Here is a 21,585-nt window from a genome sequence, read left to right as displayed (position 1 = left end):
ACAAAAGTTCCTTTCTTCTTGCTGGAAACAATAATCTAATCTCTCACATAGACAACATGAAACCTCAGGCTTTGAGTTCAGGTGGAAGCACCTATAAGGCTGTCTCGAAGTGAACCACCACTTTCCTCATCTAACAGCTTTCTCTGTTCATGTACCACTTCTCCACCTCTTTGTCTCTCCTGATCATTCTCCTTCCTGAGAAATGAGAATACCAAGTAAAGGAAACACAAGGGTTTAAGAATATTGATCCTTAGAGTGCAGAACATATATTGGAGTTGAAGAAGGATGGAGAAAAGACTGTACATTGTGTATATTATCAGTCCAATAGCTGTAGTTGCAAATGCCAAGTAATAGAGCCAATCGACCTAACATATATAATAGAAGCCACATGACACACACACTGGTTTCTACTGACAGGAATGTATGTGTTTCCTGATGTTCAAAATACAAAGTGAGCAGCTAACCTTCTCACGGTAAGCGAAAATGCGGATCAAAACCGCCCACATGTCTGATGTGAGTAATGAGAGTGTGAACATTGCTGTACCATTGGTCTAAGACCATATAGTCAGAAGCAAGAAAGTAAACGAACATATCAACATGAAGACATGAAGACATGAAGACACGAAGACATACAGTGAAGGAGGTTCATTGTATGGTTTTAGTTTTGTCTCATACCTTGAGTAAGACTGTGAGTATAGAGTAGAATAGAAACACACTGATTGCAATTCCAATGTAAGGTAAAACCTGAAACCACAAAAGCGCAGAGCCTGTAAATTTCTACTACTAAAAAGAGAAAGTTTCTGAATAACAAAGACTATAAGCAGTAAAACTTACAGCCCCAGTAGACCAGTGAATAGCATTGAGCGCATCACGTTCAAATATGCTTCTATGGATAAAAGTCAAGGAACATCCTCTTTGATAGCATTTAATTTAAAGAGAATTTAAAAGTCTTAGCCTTTGCTATCTCAAGGATACATCTGAATTGCACTAATGATTGCACCAAAAAGACCCACAAAAGACATGAGTTCAATTCTGTCTGCAGTCTTCACAAAGAACTCCTATAACAAAGAAACATGAAATACCAACCACACTTAGAATCCATTTTGAGTATGTGATTAAAGACTTGCTTACCTCGCTAGTATTAATGACAGCATACAAGGTTGCTGCAGCTATAACAAGAAGATCTCCTTTCACAGGATTACTTCCTCCTGAAAAATGCCAGCAAGATGTGAGTGTTAACTTGCATACATGTGAAGAGTGAAGAAAAAGAAGTAATGAATCAGTTTTCACCATTACCAGATCGATCCCCAGCATGTACGTCTGAGAAAACAACCATCACAACACCAACAATACATACAGCCACACCACTGATCTTCATCAGACTGTATCTTGTCTTTAGAAAAACCCAGGTCAATACCAAAACGCAAGGGATCGCCCAGCAGTCCAGTAACATGACACTTGTCATTGATGTGTACTGAAAAGCCTTTACAACTGTGAAAGCAAAGCAATGGATTTTTGTTCAAAATCACATGGTACTATTACTCACCACCAAAGCAAGAAACTAACGTATTATGGAAACCCACACATCAGGTTAAGTAATGATTAAGCAACCAAAGTATAACATGATTTAAAAATGCACACTATGCAAACCAGATACTTAGGAAAATAAAAGAAAATTTGTATTAGTCAGCTTCACGCTCACCTAGAAAGTTGGCCTCCACATTAACTAAAGTAAGGAGGAAGTAGTGATACCACTTGGCCTACAACAATTTTTCATTGCATGGAACATATTAGCAATATTCTTTAGTTAGATACTTATATAGTTTTGTATTGGCACTGCGCTTATCAGAACTACTAATGAAACCTTCAACGTTCAAACAGGCCCGGCATAAAATTGTTGTGGACCCTGTGCTTGAAAAAGGCATGTATTCATATTTCTTTATAATTTAGGACCCTAAATCTTAAAATCTAAGACCCTTAATCTTAAAGAAATTTTCCTAAACAAAATAAGACCCTGTGCAAAAGCACTCTTCGCACACCTGCATTCAAACTCACAAAAGACACAAAACTCGATAGAGCCGGTCCTGCGTTCAAGCTCACAAAAGACTCAAAACTCGATATTTCCAATAAAAAGACAGAGTGACATCAATTTTTCAAGAAAAAGACTAGTATAGTAGTATTTCAACGCACTAACCTTAATCACAGGTCTTCGATACAGCATTATACTTCCATAGACAGTCGCCAGTAACAAATAACCCAAGAATGACTGTGATGTTGGAGCATTGATCCCTAGAAGATTTTGAAATTTGTATAAGCAAGCAATAAATATGTTTAAAAATGGGTTGAGAAGAAGGTGAAACCTTTTCTGGCGAGCTCAGAGGTTGTAAAGCTAATGAAAGTAGAGAGAAGGGAGATGATCTGTCCCAACACAAGTCCAATCAAAGTCTCCTTCTTCTTCATCTCATTAAAACTGAACAACACCATTACTGTTTTTTTTCTTCCTTCAAACAAACCTTAGCTGCATCTACTCCGGTGAAAGGTTATGGTGAATGTAAGATACAAAGACAATATAATGGATCAAATTCAGAGAGGAGGCTGAAAGCGAGTCTTCTGGAGAATCATTGACTTGTTTAATGATATCGAATAAGATAGTGGGTACATAATACTTTACATTAACTAATCAAAATACCTTGTGCCAGAAGGAAAATGATAGGAAACCCCATATTTTCATATATGTATTATGTGATCATGGATCTATCTATACTATTAAAACATGATCATTTTAAAAATCTACTTACCAAAAGTTGTTCACCTACCCATTAATATTTTTTGGTCCTGCTTTTATTTTCTCTAACTATACAACATTATTATTAATAGCCATATTAATACATGAAAATTGGATACACCAACGGCAATTAAAACAAATAGTATTCTCCCCATAATCATATTAATATTTTATACTAATAATTTTATAGTTTGATTGATTATTTTTTTTTGTTTACAAAATCAACAACCATATAATGATTTCAGTATGAACATTTTTTCCTTGATATAACTTCTTTTTCAATATTCACGATGACCTCAAAATCATATTTATGTGTATGTTATTATTGGTAAGGGATAATATACGCCAATTAAAATCTAAACTTCTGAACCCTGAAAATTAGCATTTTTAATGTAATTCGAAATTGTCAAACATATATCTAAATATTTACAAAATCAAATTTGATGAAAAAACACTTTAGCAAATCATCTGTTAAAAAAAATTTTATATATTACACTCAAATTATTTTCTAGAAAAAATATTAATAAGAAAAAATTATTTAAGACAAGTTTAAAAATATTAAAACCCTTACAATTTTATACTATTAAATTAGCTAAAAATCTGTCAAATAAATCCTAAGCCTCATAAATTTAACAAATGTAAATCTAATAAAATGCACACAAAATATATCGAGAGAGAGTAGATTTGAGCATTGGGGTCTTTAGCTTAATTACACGTCGGTTCATTTCGGTTATAGATCCTTTAGGTCCCAAATGAACCCAACTAAATATTATTTTTTTGGTTTCGATTCGGGTTGGTTTCTTTCGTGCCCAGGTCGATTCAGGTTCATAGTTTAAATATATATTAAATACCTGTAATTTTAGGATATATATTGGATCTTGGTTGGTTTCAGTATTTAAGACGCAAAAACCTGAAGTATTTGAAAACCCGAAAACACCCAAAAGCTGAACAAGTGCCCAAAACCCCGAAAAGATATTCAAAAACCCAAAAATAAATTTTACTTGAAATCTAATCCGGTGAACCAAAAAATACCCAAAAATTATCCAAATACCTGGAATATATTTTAAAATTTTGAAATTTTACCTGAAACTCGAAACTAACCAGAGACCCAAACCTGAATGTTAAAAGAATATATATAATACAAAAAACATATCTTAAATACCCAAATATACCTAATATTTTGCACACTTTAGATATCCGATCGGATTTCGAGTAGGATTAAGACCAGAACCGAGACCCGCATGTCCAAAAAATACCCGATAGGTACTTTGCCGTGTACCCAAAACCGAACAAACCTATTTTTTTGTCAATTTTGGTTGAGTTTTTTGGATTCGGATAAAAGTCACTGACCTTAAAAAGAGTTATTTAAGAATGTACATATAAAATCTCAAATAACCTAAATTTTAAATTATCTATACTATTAAAGCAAAATCCCTCTTAGGATTTTGCCCCTGACTTTTCCTATTAATTACAAAACAATCCATAAATTTGTTTCAATTTTTTTAATGTTTTCAGAAAATAAAAGCCCAACACATTTGCTACTTACATTTTTCGTTTTTAAGCTCATTTCGTCGTTTTTAAGCCCATTTCGTACTCATAGATTTTTGTATTCAAATCAAATAAAGAGAAGATCCCCCAACTTGAGGAACACGCAGAGAATATATTATGTTTGACATGGTAACTGAATTTTCCAAAAACTAATCTTAAAATATATAGATATTCGATTTTAAAGAGAAGATCCGCCAAATTTCTCCTTAAGTTTTTCCTAAAACCTAAGCACCTCGCTTTAAATCCGATCAATATTATAAATACGCAGCACCAGTTTCCTATTCAAACCCACACCTTAGAACAAACCAAAAACCAAACCAATGGCTACTAAGATGTAAATCCAAGCATCGAAAGGTCCTAATGAACAATCGGTCGTCTTTGGTGACTTGAAACCATGGAAAAACACTTGGTTGGTTCATGTAAAGGTTCTACACGGCTGGAAACAATACATTCAATCCGTGGAGACCATGGAATTCGTCTTGGCTGATGAGACTGTAAGCGTTTTTCCCTGTATTTATCAGTCGATTATGTCTTATTTAACATTTTGGGGTTAGCTACTAATATTTTAAATTTATATGTAACATGTTTTAGGGGCAAAAAATTCATGCAATATACAAGAGGACTTACATTGAAAGTAAGGGAAGGATTCAATAATTTTTAAGACTCGGTTATTTAATAACTATGTTGGAGTTTGGTTTTCACTTTTTAAATTCATGCATTTAAAAAAAAAAAAAATACACCCTATTACATATCTATTGAATATTTATTAAACATATTGGTCGATACAGTTATCTTCGTTGAATAAAGTTAAATTTTAAGACAATGTTCTGTAAAAAAATAATTTTAAAAGGCTCCAATTACTTCTTTTGTTTTTGGTTGTTCTGGAACGATTATAACAAGTGTATACTTTTTAAAATTGTGCACCAGTGTATCCAAAAAACACAATAGTTATATATTTAACACTGTAACAAAATTGATGCTTATATATTATTTCTTGGTAATTACTCATAAAAGATATTCTGTTACTGGAAATTTACTAAAAAGATATTCTCATAAAAGATATTATGTTACCATAAGTATTGCCAAGTTAAACCTTAATCTTTTAAACAAAACAAATTCTAACCAAAACGAAGTCAAACAGTGTTTTCTTTTAAAACCAACTATAAACCAATTTAAATACGTAATTATTATTAAATATTTATGTTATTATAATTTAAAATTTATGCATTAATTAAAAATATGTAGAATTAAAAATATTTGTGTCTACTACATTTTTCATATAATATTTATTTAATAAGTTAAAATTATAAATAAATAACCTTAGCAAATATATAATCACAATATGATTAAATTTATTGAGTAGAATTTTACCATTTTAAAATCTTTTAACTAATTAATTAGTACACAAACAAGCATTTTTATTATAATAATAATTAAAAAATAAAGAAGACAATATTATAAAATTTGACTATAAACAAATATAAAATCTATTAAAATATAGATTAGACAAATATTTATTAATTTAAATTTTAAAAAGAAACGATTTGAAAGCGCGGATCAAAATCTAGTATAATTTTAAACAAATTCTCTTCTTCGATATAATAAAGACTTTGTAACATAATAATGTACAATCCCAAAATACTAATTTATATCAAACTTTATTTCTAATCCAAAAATCCGCGTTTTCAAAACGCATATCAAAATCTAGTTATATCAAGATTTTGTCTCCAAGAGCGGTTCTCGTTGTTCTGGTTTCTGCTGAGTCCATTCTTTACTACAGCAACAACAGATCAAGGACTTCAGTCTCGAAACTCACAACGAAAAACGTTTTCGTTATTGCACGGATCTTTCAGTCTTAGACTCGTTTCTACACTTCAGTTATGTTCGAGAAACAGGAATTTTTATTAATATATCCCACATTATGTGGGATGATGAACAATATAAATGTGATGTGGCAATTCTCCACTCTTAAGTTAGTTTTTGGATGTGGCTTACGCCCTTTGCTAATAGTTACTTACTTCATGCCAATCTTGAGTCTTCTACTTGGATCGCTTGGGCCATAAACACAACGAGCAAAGACATGTTAGGCGCTCAAGCTCTCGTGGCTTATCGTAACTCAAAATCTAGCGTTATGCTTGCTTATATTTCCTCTATTAATAACTACGCTACTATATATGCTTCAAGAATGTCTTCTCATCTTTTGTGTAACGCAAGTATCCGCTGAGTATCTTGATAGACAGATGACAATACTCGTGACGATGGTGATGGTGTTGCCTTCCAACACAACTGTCGTGAATCACTTATGGCAAGACGGTCCGTTGAAGAGAGATAGACTTGGGATGCACGCAATGAGTGGAGATCATCTCAAATCCATGTCTACTTTGGATTTGCTTTCCTGAAAAATCACATCAACGACATCTGTTAACGTGAATATGATGTTGGTAAAACAAATCCACGGATTGGTAAACGCAGTGAGCTGGGGAAACTAAGTAAACCAGTGGTAAGCGTGTCATTGATCAAGTAGCATAAACGCAACTTTCATAGCTACATGAGGCATACAAAATGCTGATTTGAAGTATAACTTAGCAGATGTGGTGAAATGAAATGTACATTGTATAACTTTTCGGTTTGGATACTTGTTTTCAGGTGATGATAATAATACAAGCACTAGTTCCAGACATGAAGAGAACGATATGAGTTCAACTGGTCTATATAGATTAGAGATTGTGGGAATAGAGCTTCTCTCCCTCTATGGAACAGTGGTATGTTCCATCTTACAACAGTCGGTACTCTACGCTAAAATAACACATGTCATTTGGATGAAAGCTTGAAATATTATTGAACTTGAAGATAGGCTTTCATACAAACTCAGTGTTTCATTTATGCCTATGCTTATTAGTCTCTCATCATTTTTCTTTGACAGGAAACAACAGAGATGGCAGCAGAGAAGAAGAGCCAGTTCCCTCCTTCACGGAGAAGGAAGTTGAAGTCTGATGACAAGAGTTTGAAGGACGCATACCTTTAAAAAAACCGTTATTAAATCACCAAACCAAAAAGAAGTAACAGATAAGAAGGAGCTTCTTTGCCACTGGATCTGTCTGATGATTACATGAGTTCTTTGCTCTGACGTTTGTGTACATAAAGATGAGCTTTCAAGTGAATGTACTAGAGCTGTGAGGAGATGCAGCTTCATACATTTGTAATTGTAAGTTAAATAACAATAAACCAAAGTATAAACAGAAGTTGATTCATTTGAATTAACTTTTATAGAACATTTTTCCCTTCTTTATCGTTCCCAATTGTTATGGATTACAACTTCTCTTCACACAAAATTTCATTTCTTCTTGCTGAAAGCAATAATCTAATCTCTCACATAGACAATATGAAACCTCAGGCATTGAATTCAGGTGGAAGCACCTATAAGGCTGTCTCGAAGTGAACCTACACCTTCCTCATCTAACAGCTTTCTCTGTTCATCTACCACTTCTCCACCTCTTTGTCTCTCCTGATCATTCTCCTTCCTGAGAAATGAGAATATCAAGAAAAGGAAACACAAGGGGTTAAGAATACTGATCTCTGAAGTGAAGAACATATAATGGAGTTGAAGAAAGATGGAGAAAATACATTGAGTATATGATCAGTCCAATGGCTGTAGTAGCAAATCCCAAGTAATAGAGCCAATCAACCTAACATATAAATATATAGCCAAATGGTCACATACACTTGTTTCTACTGACAAAAATTATTTCCTGATGTTTGAATCAGTTTGATATACAAAGTGAGCAGCTAACCTTCTCATGGTAGGTGAAAATGCGGATCAGAACCGCCCACATGTCTGATGTGAGTAATGAGAATGTGAACATTGCTGTACCATTGGTCTAAGAAGACCATATTTTCAGAAGCATGAAAGTAAACAGACATATCAACATGAAGACATACAGTGAAGGAGGCTCATTGTATGGTTTTTGTTTTGTCTCATACCTTGAGTAAGAATGTGAGTACAGAGTAGAATAGAAACACGCTGATTGCAATTCCAATGTAAGGCAAAACCTGAAACCACAAAAGCGCGGAGCCTGTAAATTTCTACTACTAAAAATAGAAAGTCTCTGAATAACAAAGACTATAAGCAGCAAAACTTACAGCCCAAGTAGACCAGTGAATAGCATTGAGCGCATCACGTTCAAATATGCTTCTATGGATCAAGTCAAGGAACATCCTCTTTGATAGCATTTAATTTAAAGAGAATTTAAAATTCTTAGCCTTTGCTATCTCAAGGATACATCTGAATGGCACCAATGATTGCACCAAAAAGACCCACAAAAGACATGAGTTCAATTCTGTCTGCAGTCTTCACAAAGAACTCCTATAACAAAGAAACATGAAAGACCAACCACACTTAGAATCCATTACATTTTTTTTGAGTATGTGATTAAAGACTTGCTTACCTCGCTAGTATTAATGACAGCATACAAGGTTGCTGCAGCTATAACAAGAAGATCTCCTTTCGCAGGATTACTTCCTCCTGAAAAATGCCACCAATATTGAGTGGTAACTTACATATGTGAAGAGTGAAGAAAAAGAAGTAATGAATCAGTTTGCATCAATACCAGCTCGATCCCCTGCATGTACGTCTGAGAAAACAACCATCACAACACCAACAATACATACAGCCACACCACTGATCTTCATCAGACTGTATCTTGTCTTTAGAAAAACCCAGGTCAATACCAAAACGCAAGGGATCGCCCAGCAGTCCAGTAACATGACACTTGTCATTGATGTGTACTGAAAAGCCTTTACAACTGTGAAAGCAAAGCAATGGATTTGTGTTCAAAATAACAGGGTACTATTACTCACCACCAAAGCAAGAAAATAACGTATTATGGAAATCCACACATCAGGTTAAGTAATGATTAAGCAACCAAAGTATAACATATTTTAAAAATGCACACTATGCAAACCAGATACTTAGGAAAATAAAAGAAAATTTGTATCAGTCAGCTTCACGCTCACCTAGAAAGTTGGCCTCCACATTAACTAAAGCAAGGAGGAAGTAGTGATACCACTTGGCCTACAGCAATTTTTCATTGCATGGAACATGTTAGCAATATCCTTTAGTTAGAAACTTATATAGTTTTGTTTTGGCACTGTGCTTATCAGAACTACTAATTAAACCTTCAATGTTCAAACTCAGAAAAGATACAAAACTCGATGTTTCCAATAAAAAGACAAAAGTGACATTGAAGAAAAAGACAAGTATAGTAATATTTCAACACATTAACCTTAATCACAGGTCTTCGATACAGCATTATACTTCCATAGACATTAGACAGTCGCCAGTAACAAATAACCCAAGAATGACTGTGATGTTGGAGCATTGATCCCTAGAAGATTTTGAAATTTTTATAAGCAATGAATATATTTAAAAATGGGTTGAGAAGAAGGTGAAACCTTTTCTGGCGAGCTCAGAGGTTGTAAAGCTAATGGAAGTAGAGAGAAGAGAGATGATCTGTCCCAACACAAGTCCCATCAAAGTCTCCTTCTTCATCTCATTAACAAACCGTAGCTGCAGCTACTACGGTGAAAGGTTATGGTGAATGCAAGATACAAAGACAATACAATGGATCGGATTCAGAGAGGAGGCTGAAAGCGAGTCCTTTCTGGAGAATCATTGACTTGTTTAATGATATTGAATAAGATAGTGGGTATATAATACTTTACATTAACTAATCAAAATACCTTGTGCCAGAAGGAAAATGATAGGAAACCCCATATTCATATATTTATTAGAGAAAATGACTAGAATATATAACAAAAGTTGGTTTATTAATAGAGTGTTAAACATCTTTTTAAAATGACTAGAATGTTTGGACACCCATAGTAAATGACTCTAAGGGTCTTTGGTTAGTTTTTTTGATTGAAATTACTTTTAAACATATAATCCACATCAGTAATTAAAATTACACATCACCACCACATCATCTGAGTTAGGGTTTTGTTGCGGCTGAATTATGGTTATGTTATGGCTGAGTTATATTTGTGTCGTGAATAACCTAATGTTATGTTATGACTGTGTTACTCTTATGATGCGGCTGAGTTACTTTTTTGTTGTGGCTGATTTTATTGTTGGGTTATATGATCAGATGGATGCTGCTGAAGTTAAATCAGTGGATTACCCACCAAGACTTTACTCTGAAGGGTCTTCTAACCTAGATGGTAAAGTTATTAATCACAATTTCCATCCAGGGCATTTCCCCCACGTTAGAGAAACAATAGGACTTGATGTGGGGGAAGAGCTGGTGAACTCTCCCGTTGGAGTAGTTGCTCCCGTTGGAGTAGTTGCTAGGCTAGCTGAACGCGAAAGCATGTGGTCTGGTAGGACCGTGCACTATCTACTGTGTAGACAGCTCGAGTTATAAAGAAGGAGATATGGTGTCTCGTGGCTGATGAGGCTATCAGGTTTAGTTTGCTCGAGTTTGGTGAGATCACTGGGCTAAACAAAGGTCCATTGCCAACAGAGAAATTTGATCCTGGTCAATACAACGAGTTTTGGGGGAGGAGTTGAAGGTGCCGCTTGGGATGAGACCAAAGTTAGATGAACTGAAGGCAACATTAGCGTTCTGTCCGCTTTGGAGTTTTGAAAAGCGCAAGTGGTTGGGGCTGCTACTTCTTCAAGCCATGGGAGTCTATTGTTTGCATCACAATTCAAGGATACCCTTTCAAAGTGCAATAAGTGTATTCGACGATGAAGCCATGAGGTTCGTACACAATAAGCGGCATGAAGGACGCATTATTGATTTGGGCTTATGAATCCGTCACATGCTTCGGTGAGAGTTTTGGGAGAGTGATCAATAACGAAGACGTTCCGCTTTTGCGATGGGGTGGAAAGCGTACACGTGCAAGCTTTGATAAATTGTTATCTGCCGAAATTGAAAAGCATGGCGAGGTAAGGTTTAACGCTGACTTAATTTATTTGATGCCTGAGTTCGGAGTTACTTAATGGCTGAGTTATGTGTTAAATTACGGCTGAATTATTTTAGTTGATGGCTGAGTTATGTGTTAAATAACGGCTGAATTATTTTAGTTGATGGCTGAGTTTTGTTATAACCTGGTGTTGTAGGTGCGTGTGAGGAGAATGGTTTTGAATGACTCAATTGAAGAGATGTTTCCTATTTGGCCGGGTGAAGATGACGACCCACAACTCGTTAGGTTGATAACAGCCATACATTCAGGTAGATTTGTGAAAGGTTTGTGGGAAGTGCAGGGGAATGCAAAGGGGAAGGGGGATGAGAAGAAGAGTATGAAGGTTGGAGTTTCGTCAGAAGCTGAGCCACCCACTAAAAAGCAGAAGAAAGTTAAGACACAGAATGAGTCTGAAGCTGATGCAGCGGGAAAGGGTTCTAGCGAGAAGGAAGGTAGTAAAGAGTTGGAGTTGGAGAACAAAGCGACTCTAACGACCATTGTGAGTAATCTGGATATTATTTCCAGAAAATTTGATCAGGTTGACTCACGGTTGGAAGCTTACGAGTTAGACCGGAACAGACCATTGATGAACCAAAAGACCATTGATGACAGGGTGAATGCTTTACTGGAGGAGCGTCTGAAATATCTGGGGATTGGAAAAATTCCCGAAAACCATGATAACCCCTCTCCACCATTATCAGATAACTCTTTATCGATGGCATCACCGGTGGTTCGAACTCATCAGAAGTCTGTCAATAGTCCAGCGCTAGTAGCTGCAACTCCTGGTAAGGAGTTTGGACCGAAAAAGAATTTGGCCAAGAAGCTTGAAAAGGAATTTGGGGTGAAAAGGACTTTGGATGAGGAGTTTGGTAGTGTCGATAAAGCTACTGATATGCGGCCTCTTGATTTCGTAGTAGTTTCTCCTGCAAAGGCTACTAAGGATGATAAGGCTGCTAAGGATCCAGCCTATGGACGCGGCTGCAGGTGCAAGCGTATTGTTAAGGGTGAGGAAGCCGATGAGAAGAAAAAAGCAGCGCAGGCAGATGCTGTGTTTAAGAGGAAGGAGAAGGCTGAGGCTAAGAAAAAAGCTGCTGAGGATAAGAAAAAAGAGGCTGAAGCTAACAAAAAAGAGGCTGAAGCTAAGAAAAAAGTGGCTGAGGCTAAGAAAAAAAAGGCTGAGTTAAAGAAGAAACAAGAGGCTGAGCTAAAGAAGCAAAAACAGGTTGGGTCAAAGTACAAAAAGGTGACTCCACCGCGTGACGGTGTAACAAGATGCAAGGTACAACCTGATGTAGAGGACAGTTCATTGGCTGATATAACTGACGAAGTTGTTGCAGAACAGAACGAATTCGCGCCGGAGTCTGATGTCGAGAATTTTGAAGTGGTTAGATCTGCCATAATTAAGGACTACCGGGAGAAAAATGTTCGGTTAACTCCAAAAGGGTTGTCAATGACGACAGTTTTTTCATCATTAGTTTTTCCGAAAGTAAGACATGATGGAACGACGTGCATAAGGAAGAATGTTACTCCTTCATCAGCAATATATGACCCTCTAGCACCTGTTGATCCGGCGTTGTTGGAAAAACTTATGCAACACATCAAGGCAATTCCACCCAAACCACCAGCAGCACCAGGAAAAAAAGAAGTACAAACAGCTGATCATGAGAGTGACTTCTACAGTATACTCATCCATGAGAGACCGTGGCCGGAGAATGAGTATGGATGGGTGTTTGATAATGTAAGTCTTTATTACGGCTGAGTTATATATTATTTTATTTTATTACGGCTGCGTTATCTAATTTTTACGGCTGAGTTATATATTCTTTTATTATATCACAGCTCAGTTATATATTCTTTTATTATATAACGGTTGAGTTATATATTTGATTACAACTGACTTGTTAATATTATTTATGTTGCATGTCGTGGCGTATATGAACGACCTCATTAAAAGGTCCATGCGAGAGCCCACTCAATTCTGGTCCAAGCGAATTGCCTTCGTTGACGTTTGGTGGCAAAGTTTTTTGATTCACGATTACGCTCAGTTCAAGATGAAACCCACAATGTTGATGTTCAAAGGCAATGGTTATGAAGATATGATAAATGGTAGGATTCCTGATCATTGTCGAACAAACTTGAAGTGGTATGAAGATGTGGATCACTTGTACGGATGTCTTCAAACCGGCGGAAATCACTGGTTTGCGTATCACGTGGATCTGAAGAAGGAGAAGATTTATTGCTACGATCCAATCTTTGGAGAGGTAACACTCGAAACTGAGCAGAGAATTCTGAATTCATTTAAACTGCTGACGCACATGATTCCCGCTATGTTGAGTGTACATATTCCTGCCAATATCCGACCCATTAGCAGGAAGAAGTTCTCATTCAGAAGGAGGAGCAAAAGATACACTCCACAAAACACCCAGGTTGGCGATTGTGGGGTGTATTCGTTGAAGTTTGTGGAGTGTCTAGCCCTTGGTGTAACGTTTGATGGGATAAACGATCAAAATATTCAAGGTTTACGGATGAAGATGGCAGCAGATATCCTCGCTGAAGGAGGAAATGTTGTAACGGACCAAATGATGGCTAAATGAACATGTGTTGTTATGAAGTACTTGACTTATGTTGTTGTTGTTTTATGATGAACTTATGTTGTTATTTTGTACTTGACTTATGTTGTTATTAAGTATTTGACTCAGTCTTATCGTTTTTATAACCCTGCAGTGTCGTATATACGTAACTCTGCCTTACCCCAAACATACCCTATAATCGTAACATGTTTATATAACTCAGCCGTATCGATTAGGATTAGTCAGCCGTTACGATATTATAACTCATCCATACCTCAAACATACCCTATAATCAAAAATAAATAAGTGTTTATACTTTAAAATGTTAAATTGAAACCCCAATTATATATCTGAAGTGAATATATAATCAACTGAATGTGTCTTCTTTATTGAATCTACGAGTTTAGAATCAATCATGATCTTGAGGTATATGTTTGTCTTACAATTACTCATAAACTTAACTGATACATATAAGATGTGAGCATAATTCAAAACTCATAAACTATTATTGTGTTATTTATCATGAATTTGTGTTTTTATAACTATTCTTGCACCATAAATCCAAATCCCAAACTTAAAAACCCAAAAAAGCAAACCTAAACCCTAAACAAGCAACCTAAACCCTAAACCCCATTTACTAAGTCAGCCGTAAATGTGGTCTGTAACTCAACCGTAAAGTGTAACTTCATCCTTACGTTTGGCGGGAAAAAGATAACTGCTTCTTGGGAAATTTTAACTCGAGACGTTTGACGTTCTGTACATCTCTATATATTGTCTCCTCTCTTACACATTTCTCTCTCTAAAAAAAAACTAAACAAAACTCTATATCCCCATCAAAAGTTATGACGATTGTTCCTGGTTATTCGACGATGTTAGAGAACAATGTCAATGCGATACTAAGCTCTGCAAATCGTGAAAACCTCCCTCTTCTATACCCTGGTCTGGGTGAATTACTTGACACAACCAGTACTATCTGGTTCAAATTTTTAAGTGATCTATCTCTCGTCATCCCGTCGATTCTTGCAGAAGGCTGGGTTCATGATTGGCCGACATACCGCGCAATTCTCGATCATTTTAAGGAACGCTGGTTTCTTCAACTCGCTGTAAGAACAATTTGTCCTTTTAAAATGGCAGCATAGCGTTGCTGAGTTATTTTTCTGTTGTGTTCTCAACAGTTTTGTAATTTTTTTTTTGTAGCGCAAAACACATGGGATCGAAGGCATAATTCAACAGTTTGGACACATTTTAATCTTGTGGCCAGAACGCTATTTCGTTGCCAGATGCGCTATTTGAAGAGAACTTGGGCAGGCGACAAGCCTCTGTGGATGTTAACAAGAGTCTGGTGTGATCTCGTCCACATGTTTGAAGAGTTTGGTCCAGACAATTTTGGTTTCTGAAAGTGATGCCTTGTCTGTATTTTGAATCTGATAATTTCGGTTCCTGAATGCAAACATGTCGAATTCATATTTCTTGTATATTAAGTGCTATAACCCAGTCATAATGTGTTTGTTTAATTCAGCCGTATCTTTATAATAACTCAGCCTCTACGTATAAAATAACTCAGCTGTGAATGTTAACTTAGTGAAAACTTAAAGTTAACTCAGCCAAAACGTATAAGGTAACTCAGTTATGAATGTTAGATTACGATAAACCCAACCATAAGTGACCGAAACTCAGCCGTAAATAAATTAATCATAATTCAGCCATTGTAAAACGGCAAAACCCAGCTGTGAATGTTAATATAATACATTTCTAATGTGAAGTTTCCACTTGTTTGATTGGACTGAGTTGTCGAGTAATTATGGCGCGTGTGGAAAATACGGCTCAAACCTAATATCGAGGCTAATTATTAACAGTCTGTGATGCATGTGTCGAGGGATTTACAATATCGACACATTTAAATATTATTTTAATTATGGTGCGTGTGGAAACAATGCCGTTTCATCATGTCGTCTTTCTCACCCTAATTCCATGTAATTCCATTTCGTTTCTGAAATTGTTTTGAGAATCAAAATGTCTTCTTCATCCTGCGTTTCAGGAAATTCTCACAGAAGCTGTTTGAACGCGGAAAGAGGAACGCCGAAACAGTATTGGTGTGGTGAATCCTGTTACATTTCTACATCTGGAACCGCTACAAATCCAGAAAGATTGTACTATTGCTGCGGAAAAGGATATAATAAAATTTGTTTTGGTTCTTATTTCGCATGTTCTGTAACGTAGTACTTAGATCTGGTTATATTGTGAAAACAGAGACATTTATTCAAATGGGCAGATGAGTGTTTGGTTGAAGAGGTTGAGGATATTAAGTCACTGATAAGTGGCATGAACAAAGACATCTCGGAATTCAGACTTAGCGTTGCTCGGTTGGAGAAAGAGATTGAAGTAATGAAGACATCATCTAAGGGAAAAAGGAGAAAAATGTATGAGTCAGGGTCGGTGTTTGAGGAATATGTTTGTTTGTGGGGTTGGAATGTCGTTACTTTGCTACTACGACTAATTTGTTTAGTAATGTTTTGTAAGTCAGCCTATGTTTTATGTAACTCAGACTTAACGTATTAAAGTATCTCAGCCGTGAAGCAAACAAATGATAACATTGTTTACAAACTCAGCCGTGAAGCAAACAAATGATAACATTGTTTACAAACTCAGCCGTGAAGCAAACAAATGATAACATTGTTTACAAACTCAGCCGTGAAGCAAACAAATGATAACATTGTTTAGAAACTCAGCCGTTATGTATAAAGTAACTCAGTTGTAAAGTGTAAAGTAACTCAGCCGTGCAGCCGTAATGTATAAAGTAACTCAGCCGTAAAGTGTAAAGTAACTCAGCTAACTCATCATTGTTTATACCACAACGAAGATTATCACTCACCCACTTTCATTATTAATGAGACGTTTCCACTTGCTTGATTAGACTGAGTTGTCGATTAATGGTGGCACGTGTTTAAAATATCAAGGCTAATTATTACTTTAACTCAGCCAACAATATGAGAATATCAAGGCTAATTATTACTCCCCCTGTTCGTTTGTAATTGACGTTTTACATGTCTGCACGTAAACTAAGAAATCTGAACGTTTTGCAATGCACGTAAATGAACCTCTTTTTTAAATGTTTAATGCACAATAAATCAGCCGTGATAAAACAGTAATACAGCCGTAATTGAACAATAAATCAGCCAAAAGAAACAATAACTAAGCCTTCATTACATTCATTTGAACTTTAAAAAAAAATAGCAAAGAACTTAAAAAGATAAGGTACCGATATATTACATCTCCACCACTTCCTTGTGTCCCTAATAACGCTTATTGTTTCATAATCACGTAAAAACGTGCCAATCTCTTTGATCCAGAAACAGCGATCACACATGTTGTCATCCTTAGTCATATCAAGGTGCCACAAGCAGAGACATTATCGACACACATGTGTTGCACATTGGCATCTGTAGAACGACGAAACAAACTTTGAAATGAACAGCGCCCTATTTTGGCGGAACTCGTCAGAATGCCACAAATCCCATCCCCATTTCACAGATCGCACTAGTTTCCCTATCCTTTTAACCCATTCTCTTGGAAAACCATTAAAATAATGCCCATCACACAAAAATATTGCTTGAGTAATTGCGTGTGTATACACAGCATGCTCATATCCTGCATCTGCTGCACGCTTCATGAGAGAACGACCTTTTTCTTGAAGGCCGAATGTGAAGTAGAACTATACACCCTTTATATAAAGTGTGCTTGGATTTCCCTCAGCGTAGCAAGATTTCAACAACTGCGAAGGCATATTGAGTCCCCAGGGAACGGATAACATATCGTAAAAATAGTATACACCACGCCTCTCTGCTAACGCTTTCATCGACTTGGACGATGCTTTGAGGCCATGGAGATCTTGGAAGGAGTTACGGGCCACACGTTCAACCACCAACGCCTGAATTTCTTCAGGCAATTCAAGAAGAGGGAAATATTTCATTTAGATAGAGAGAGAAATTATGTAAAAAATAGAGAGTTGAACATATAATTATTCGAGAAATACCTTATTTATTCAGCCGTAATACAAATTATTTCAATTAATCAGCCGTTTATTGACTTCACGACGTTTCTTATTTTGGGCGGATATTATAACAGTTGTGTTTGAAAACAGAAACCCAGCCATAATGCAAATACATGAAAATCCCTAATCCAGCCGTAATATATATAAATGAAAACAAAAACCCAGCCGTAATTCAAATATATGAAAATCCCTAATCCAACCGTAATATATATAAGTGAAAACAAAAACCCAGCCGTAATTCAAAAACATGAAAATCCCTACAACACTTGCTTACATCAGACAAGTTTTCGCATTATGGCCACTCTGTCTACATCGAGAACATCTGTGTTCTTTCCTAGGACGTTTGTTTTGAAGTGCAACTTCTAAAGCAGATTTCATCCTATTTTTCTTAGGTCTTCCTGGTTGTTGACGAATATACGGGGGCAAGCACGGTTGGTTTGCCACGATTTCTGGAACAGGTTGCGCTGAGTCAGCCGGCATGATAGATTCAGCGTATGCGCTCACCAAATATTCACTGTTATAGTAAGGACTGCACAGGGATATACGACAAACACTGTTGTACTCCGCAGCTGCGATTGCGTGTACACATGGTAATTTCTCGCGTTCGAAACGCCAACATGTGCACTTTCGCTATACCAAATTAACAACATTCAAAGACTCGCTAGAAGATCCATATTTAACTTCAGTGTGATGATCATCAATCCTTTGGACCGTCAATTCTCTGGCAGCAGTTACACGACCCTATTAACGAAAAATATATATATGAAACGACTGAGTTATTACATATTACGGCTGATTTAAGAATTATAAAGTCTGAATTATGAATTTTATAAAACAGCTGACTTAAGAATTTTATGAATTTTAAAGATAGACATATTTTTACTGTTACGACTGACTTACATGTAGTAGTTTCTCGACACCACACATAAGCGTCGTTGGCTGCGATCTGGCATCCTCTCTCCGTTCAGCAAACCATCTGGTTATCATAACCCGTATCGATTCTAATATTCGAAAAATGTTTAGACCTCTAGCATGCGACAATGCTCTGTTCATTGATTTCGCTATGTTTGTAGTCATCAAATTGTACCTCTCGCCCCGGAAATGAACACGCGTCCACAGGCGGACATCAGCTCTTTGGAGGTAGCCGTGGAGTGCAGGATGAATCGCTTCAATCTCGTCGAAAATCGCAGTAAAGTTAGACATCCTAAAACATCTTGCCGCTTTCTTCACCAGACGGAATGCTTCTTTTCCTTTGTACCGTCCCAATATGTTCTTATATAAATAGTAGGTACATATTCCCCGAGCAGCCAACGGATACACATTTCTAATTGCTTTCCCTATCGAGTTATGCATGTCTGAGATTATCGCAAGACCCTCGTCGTCAGGAATCAGAAGTTTTAGTTGCGTAAAAAACCAATGCCACGAATCATCATTTTCTGTGTCAACCACTGCGAAGGCTATTGGAAAAATATGGAAGTTACCGTCCTGAGCTAGTGCTGTGAGTAGCGTCCCTTTGTATTTACCATTGAGAAACGTACCGTCGACTACAACAACTTTGCGCATGAAAGAAAACCCATTAACGCTCGCACCAAAGGCAAGAAACACATACATGAATCTTCCAAGCTCATCGATTTGAAGACGCGTAACTGTACTCTGATTTGCCCTTCTTATCATGTATAAGTAAGAAGGCAAGCTTTCAAACCCACACTCAGGTGTTCCCTCATCGATTTCCCTTGCAAATTTCAGCGTCCGGTGTGATTTCCAATAATCCATCTGTTCACATGAAAAAACGATCCTCATTACTTAGCCGCATCTAATAATTAAGTCAGCCATAACGTACTGAATAACTCAACCCTATTTTACTATAACTCGGCCGCATCTAAATATATAGTAACCCAGCCGAATTGTATGATTATTTCAGCCTGTACATTTGACATTACTCAGCCGTGTCGTTAAAATAACTTAGCCACAACAAAGTAATTACCTTTATACCAAACTGCTTAGTGATAGCTATTTCGACGCTTGTAGGGCGAACGGCCGGACCAACGTCGCCGAGAAAGTTCTTGTACAACATACCTAAAATATCTGGTGTTGCTTGTCGAGATCGATTAGAACGCTCTGTGCAGGAACATGTATGCTTCGAATCGTAAATACGAACATAAAACACCTTGGATTCTCCTTGGGTAGAGGCACGAATTCTCTAGAGACATCCTTCAACCCAACACGTATGATGTCGGGTTGATGTTTATACATCAAAATCAAATTTATACCTCACTGTAAGAAGTTTCAGTCGTCTCTCCAAATCTTCTTTATTATTGTATCGTTGACCTACCGCAATGTCTATCGACAACATCTCCAAACTTAGAACCTCCAGATTCCCTTTAGATTCGCTCATTGAGAAGTTCTGATATCTCTTCTTGGGAGGTAGCGTTGGTGAATCTTCGTAATCTGTAGGAGACTCACCGTATGAGCTGAAGTTATCATCTTCAGATGACGCACCGTCTGAATCGTCGAACATATCAAATCGGCTTTCAAATTCATCATCTTCTTTGTTTTCTTCGCATATTTCATCTTCTCCGACTACGTCATGTTTTTCTCTTTCGACATTACTAGAGCAGTCATTCTCATTGTCCTCTTGTTCCTTCTCCAAACTGCAACCATCGTAACTCCCACTGTAATTTTCGTCTCTGGACTCAACCACTGAAGCTTCTGCTTCTGCTTCTGAGCTAAAGCTCAAAAATATTTTACTCTTCTCTCTTGCTATGTTCTCCGTAATCTCCACACAGAAACGTAGTTGTTCGATTTTCTTCAGGCTTAGAAAACCTTGCAATTGCCGAGTATTGGACACGTAAACTGGTGGAGTGTCGTGCGCCATCGTTTTCAATGCTTTATTTGAGAACATGTAGCTAAGCTGAATATGATCCTTCAAATCATTCAATCCGTAATCATCGAGAACAGACTTTGCGAAATCTTCATGTGTTGTTTTCTCATCTAAATGAAGAAATTTACACCCTCTACTGTCAACGTTGAATACGTATTTGTTTTTCTTAATCCAGTTACCGGAAACAATAATTACCGGTTCCATAACCAACTGAGAAAGATGAAGACGATAGATAACTAAGATGAAGAAGAACATGAACAGTCTCATAAAGCAAGTTATAAATTTCGTTCGTTAGTGATGACATGGCAAGGAGTTTGTTGACATAGCGGATTCCGAGTCTGTATCTTGGATTTTTTTACAAAACTCAGCCAAAAAATTAACATTACCTCAGCCTTTAAGTAACGATAACTCGGCTATCACGTATTTAATTAACCCAACCATGTCGTATTTAATAACACTCCAACAAAATATCTCAGTCATTATGAAATTAAAACTCATCTGTAATTGAAGAGAACCCTTTTTACAAAAATCAGCCGTAATTAAAAGACAACAACCCAACCATAATGTAAAATATAAACCAGCCGTAATAATGTCACAGCAAATAACATAAAAAGAGAACATATTCTGATAGAATACATCTTCACCACTCCCTTGTGTCCATAATCACGCTCATCGGTTCAACTATAAAACGAAGGAACAACGGTTGAAATGAACTCGTCCCTCTTTGCCAAAAACTCGTCACTGTGCGACAAACCCCACGCCCATTTTAGAGATCGAACTAGTTTCC

At 36.6% G+C, this 21,585-nt stretch overlaps 3 protein-coding genes across 3 annotated transcripts; all 3 read right to left on the bottom strand.

The window, feature by feature from the left end:
• Positions 1–56: 56 nt before the first annotated feature.
• Positions 57–4,576, bottom strand: LOC106428196 (solute carrier family 35 member F1). Its single transcript, XM_013868953.3, has 11 exons — positions 2,361–4,576; positions 2,195–2,289; positions 1,703–1,760; positions 1,297–1,491; positions 1,132–1,208; positions 976–1,058; positions 835–886; positions 676–744; positions 465–551; positions 304–365; positions 57–195 (listed from the first exon to the last, which is right to left on the bottom strand). Exons 1-11 carry the CDS (start codon positions 2,482–2,484, stop codon positions 78–80), a joined length of 1,020 nt encoding a protein of 339 aa, XP_013724407.1. The 5' UTR covers positions 2,485–4,576; the 3' UTR covers positions 57–77.
• Positions 4,577–7,595: 3,019 nt separating this feature from the next.
• Positions 7,596–8,869, bottom strand: LOC106428243 (solute carrier family 35 member F1-like). The gene is made up of 6 exons (XM_048761776.1): positions 8,614–8,869; positions 8,474–8,525; positions 8,315–8,383; positions 8,125–8,211; positions 7,958–8,019; positions 7,596–7,854 (listed from the first exon to the last, which is right to left on the bottom strand). The coding sequence occupies exons 1-6, from the start codon at positions 8,658–8,660 to the stop codon at positions 7,737–7,739; spliced, it is 435 nt and encodes a 144-aa protein (XP_048617733.1). The 5' UTR covers positions 8,661–8,869; the 3' UTR covers positions 7,596–7,736.
• A 9,318-nt stretch (positions 8,870–18,187) lies between these two features.
• On the bottom strand, positions 18,188–20,792 carry LOC125588456. Its single transcript, XM_048759805.1, has 5 exons — positions 20,528–20,792; positions 20,250–20,419; positions 19,005–19,690; positions 18,818–18,893; positions 18,188–18,547 (listed from the first exon to the last, which is right to left on the bottom strand). The coding sequence occupies exons 1-5, from the start codon at positions 20,790–20,792 to the stop codon at positions 18,188–18,190; spliced, it is 1,557 nt and encodes a 518-aa protein (XP_048615762.1).
• Between the last annotated feature and the right edge of the window lie 793 nt (positions 20,793–21,585).

The sequence above is a fragment of the Brassica napus genome, chromosome C6 (assembly GCF_020379485.1).
Source record: "Brassica napus cultivar Da-Ae chromosome C6, Da-Ae, whole genome shotgun sequence".
Lineage (NCBI taxonomy): Eukaryota > Viridiplantae > Streptophyta > Magnoliopsida > Brassicales > Brassicaceae > Brassica > Brassica napus.
The sequence above is the reverse complement of the archived record's forward strand: the minus strand, read 5'-3'. Positions and strand labels throughout refer to the sequence as shown.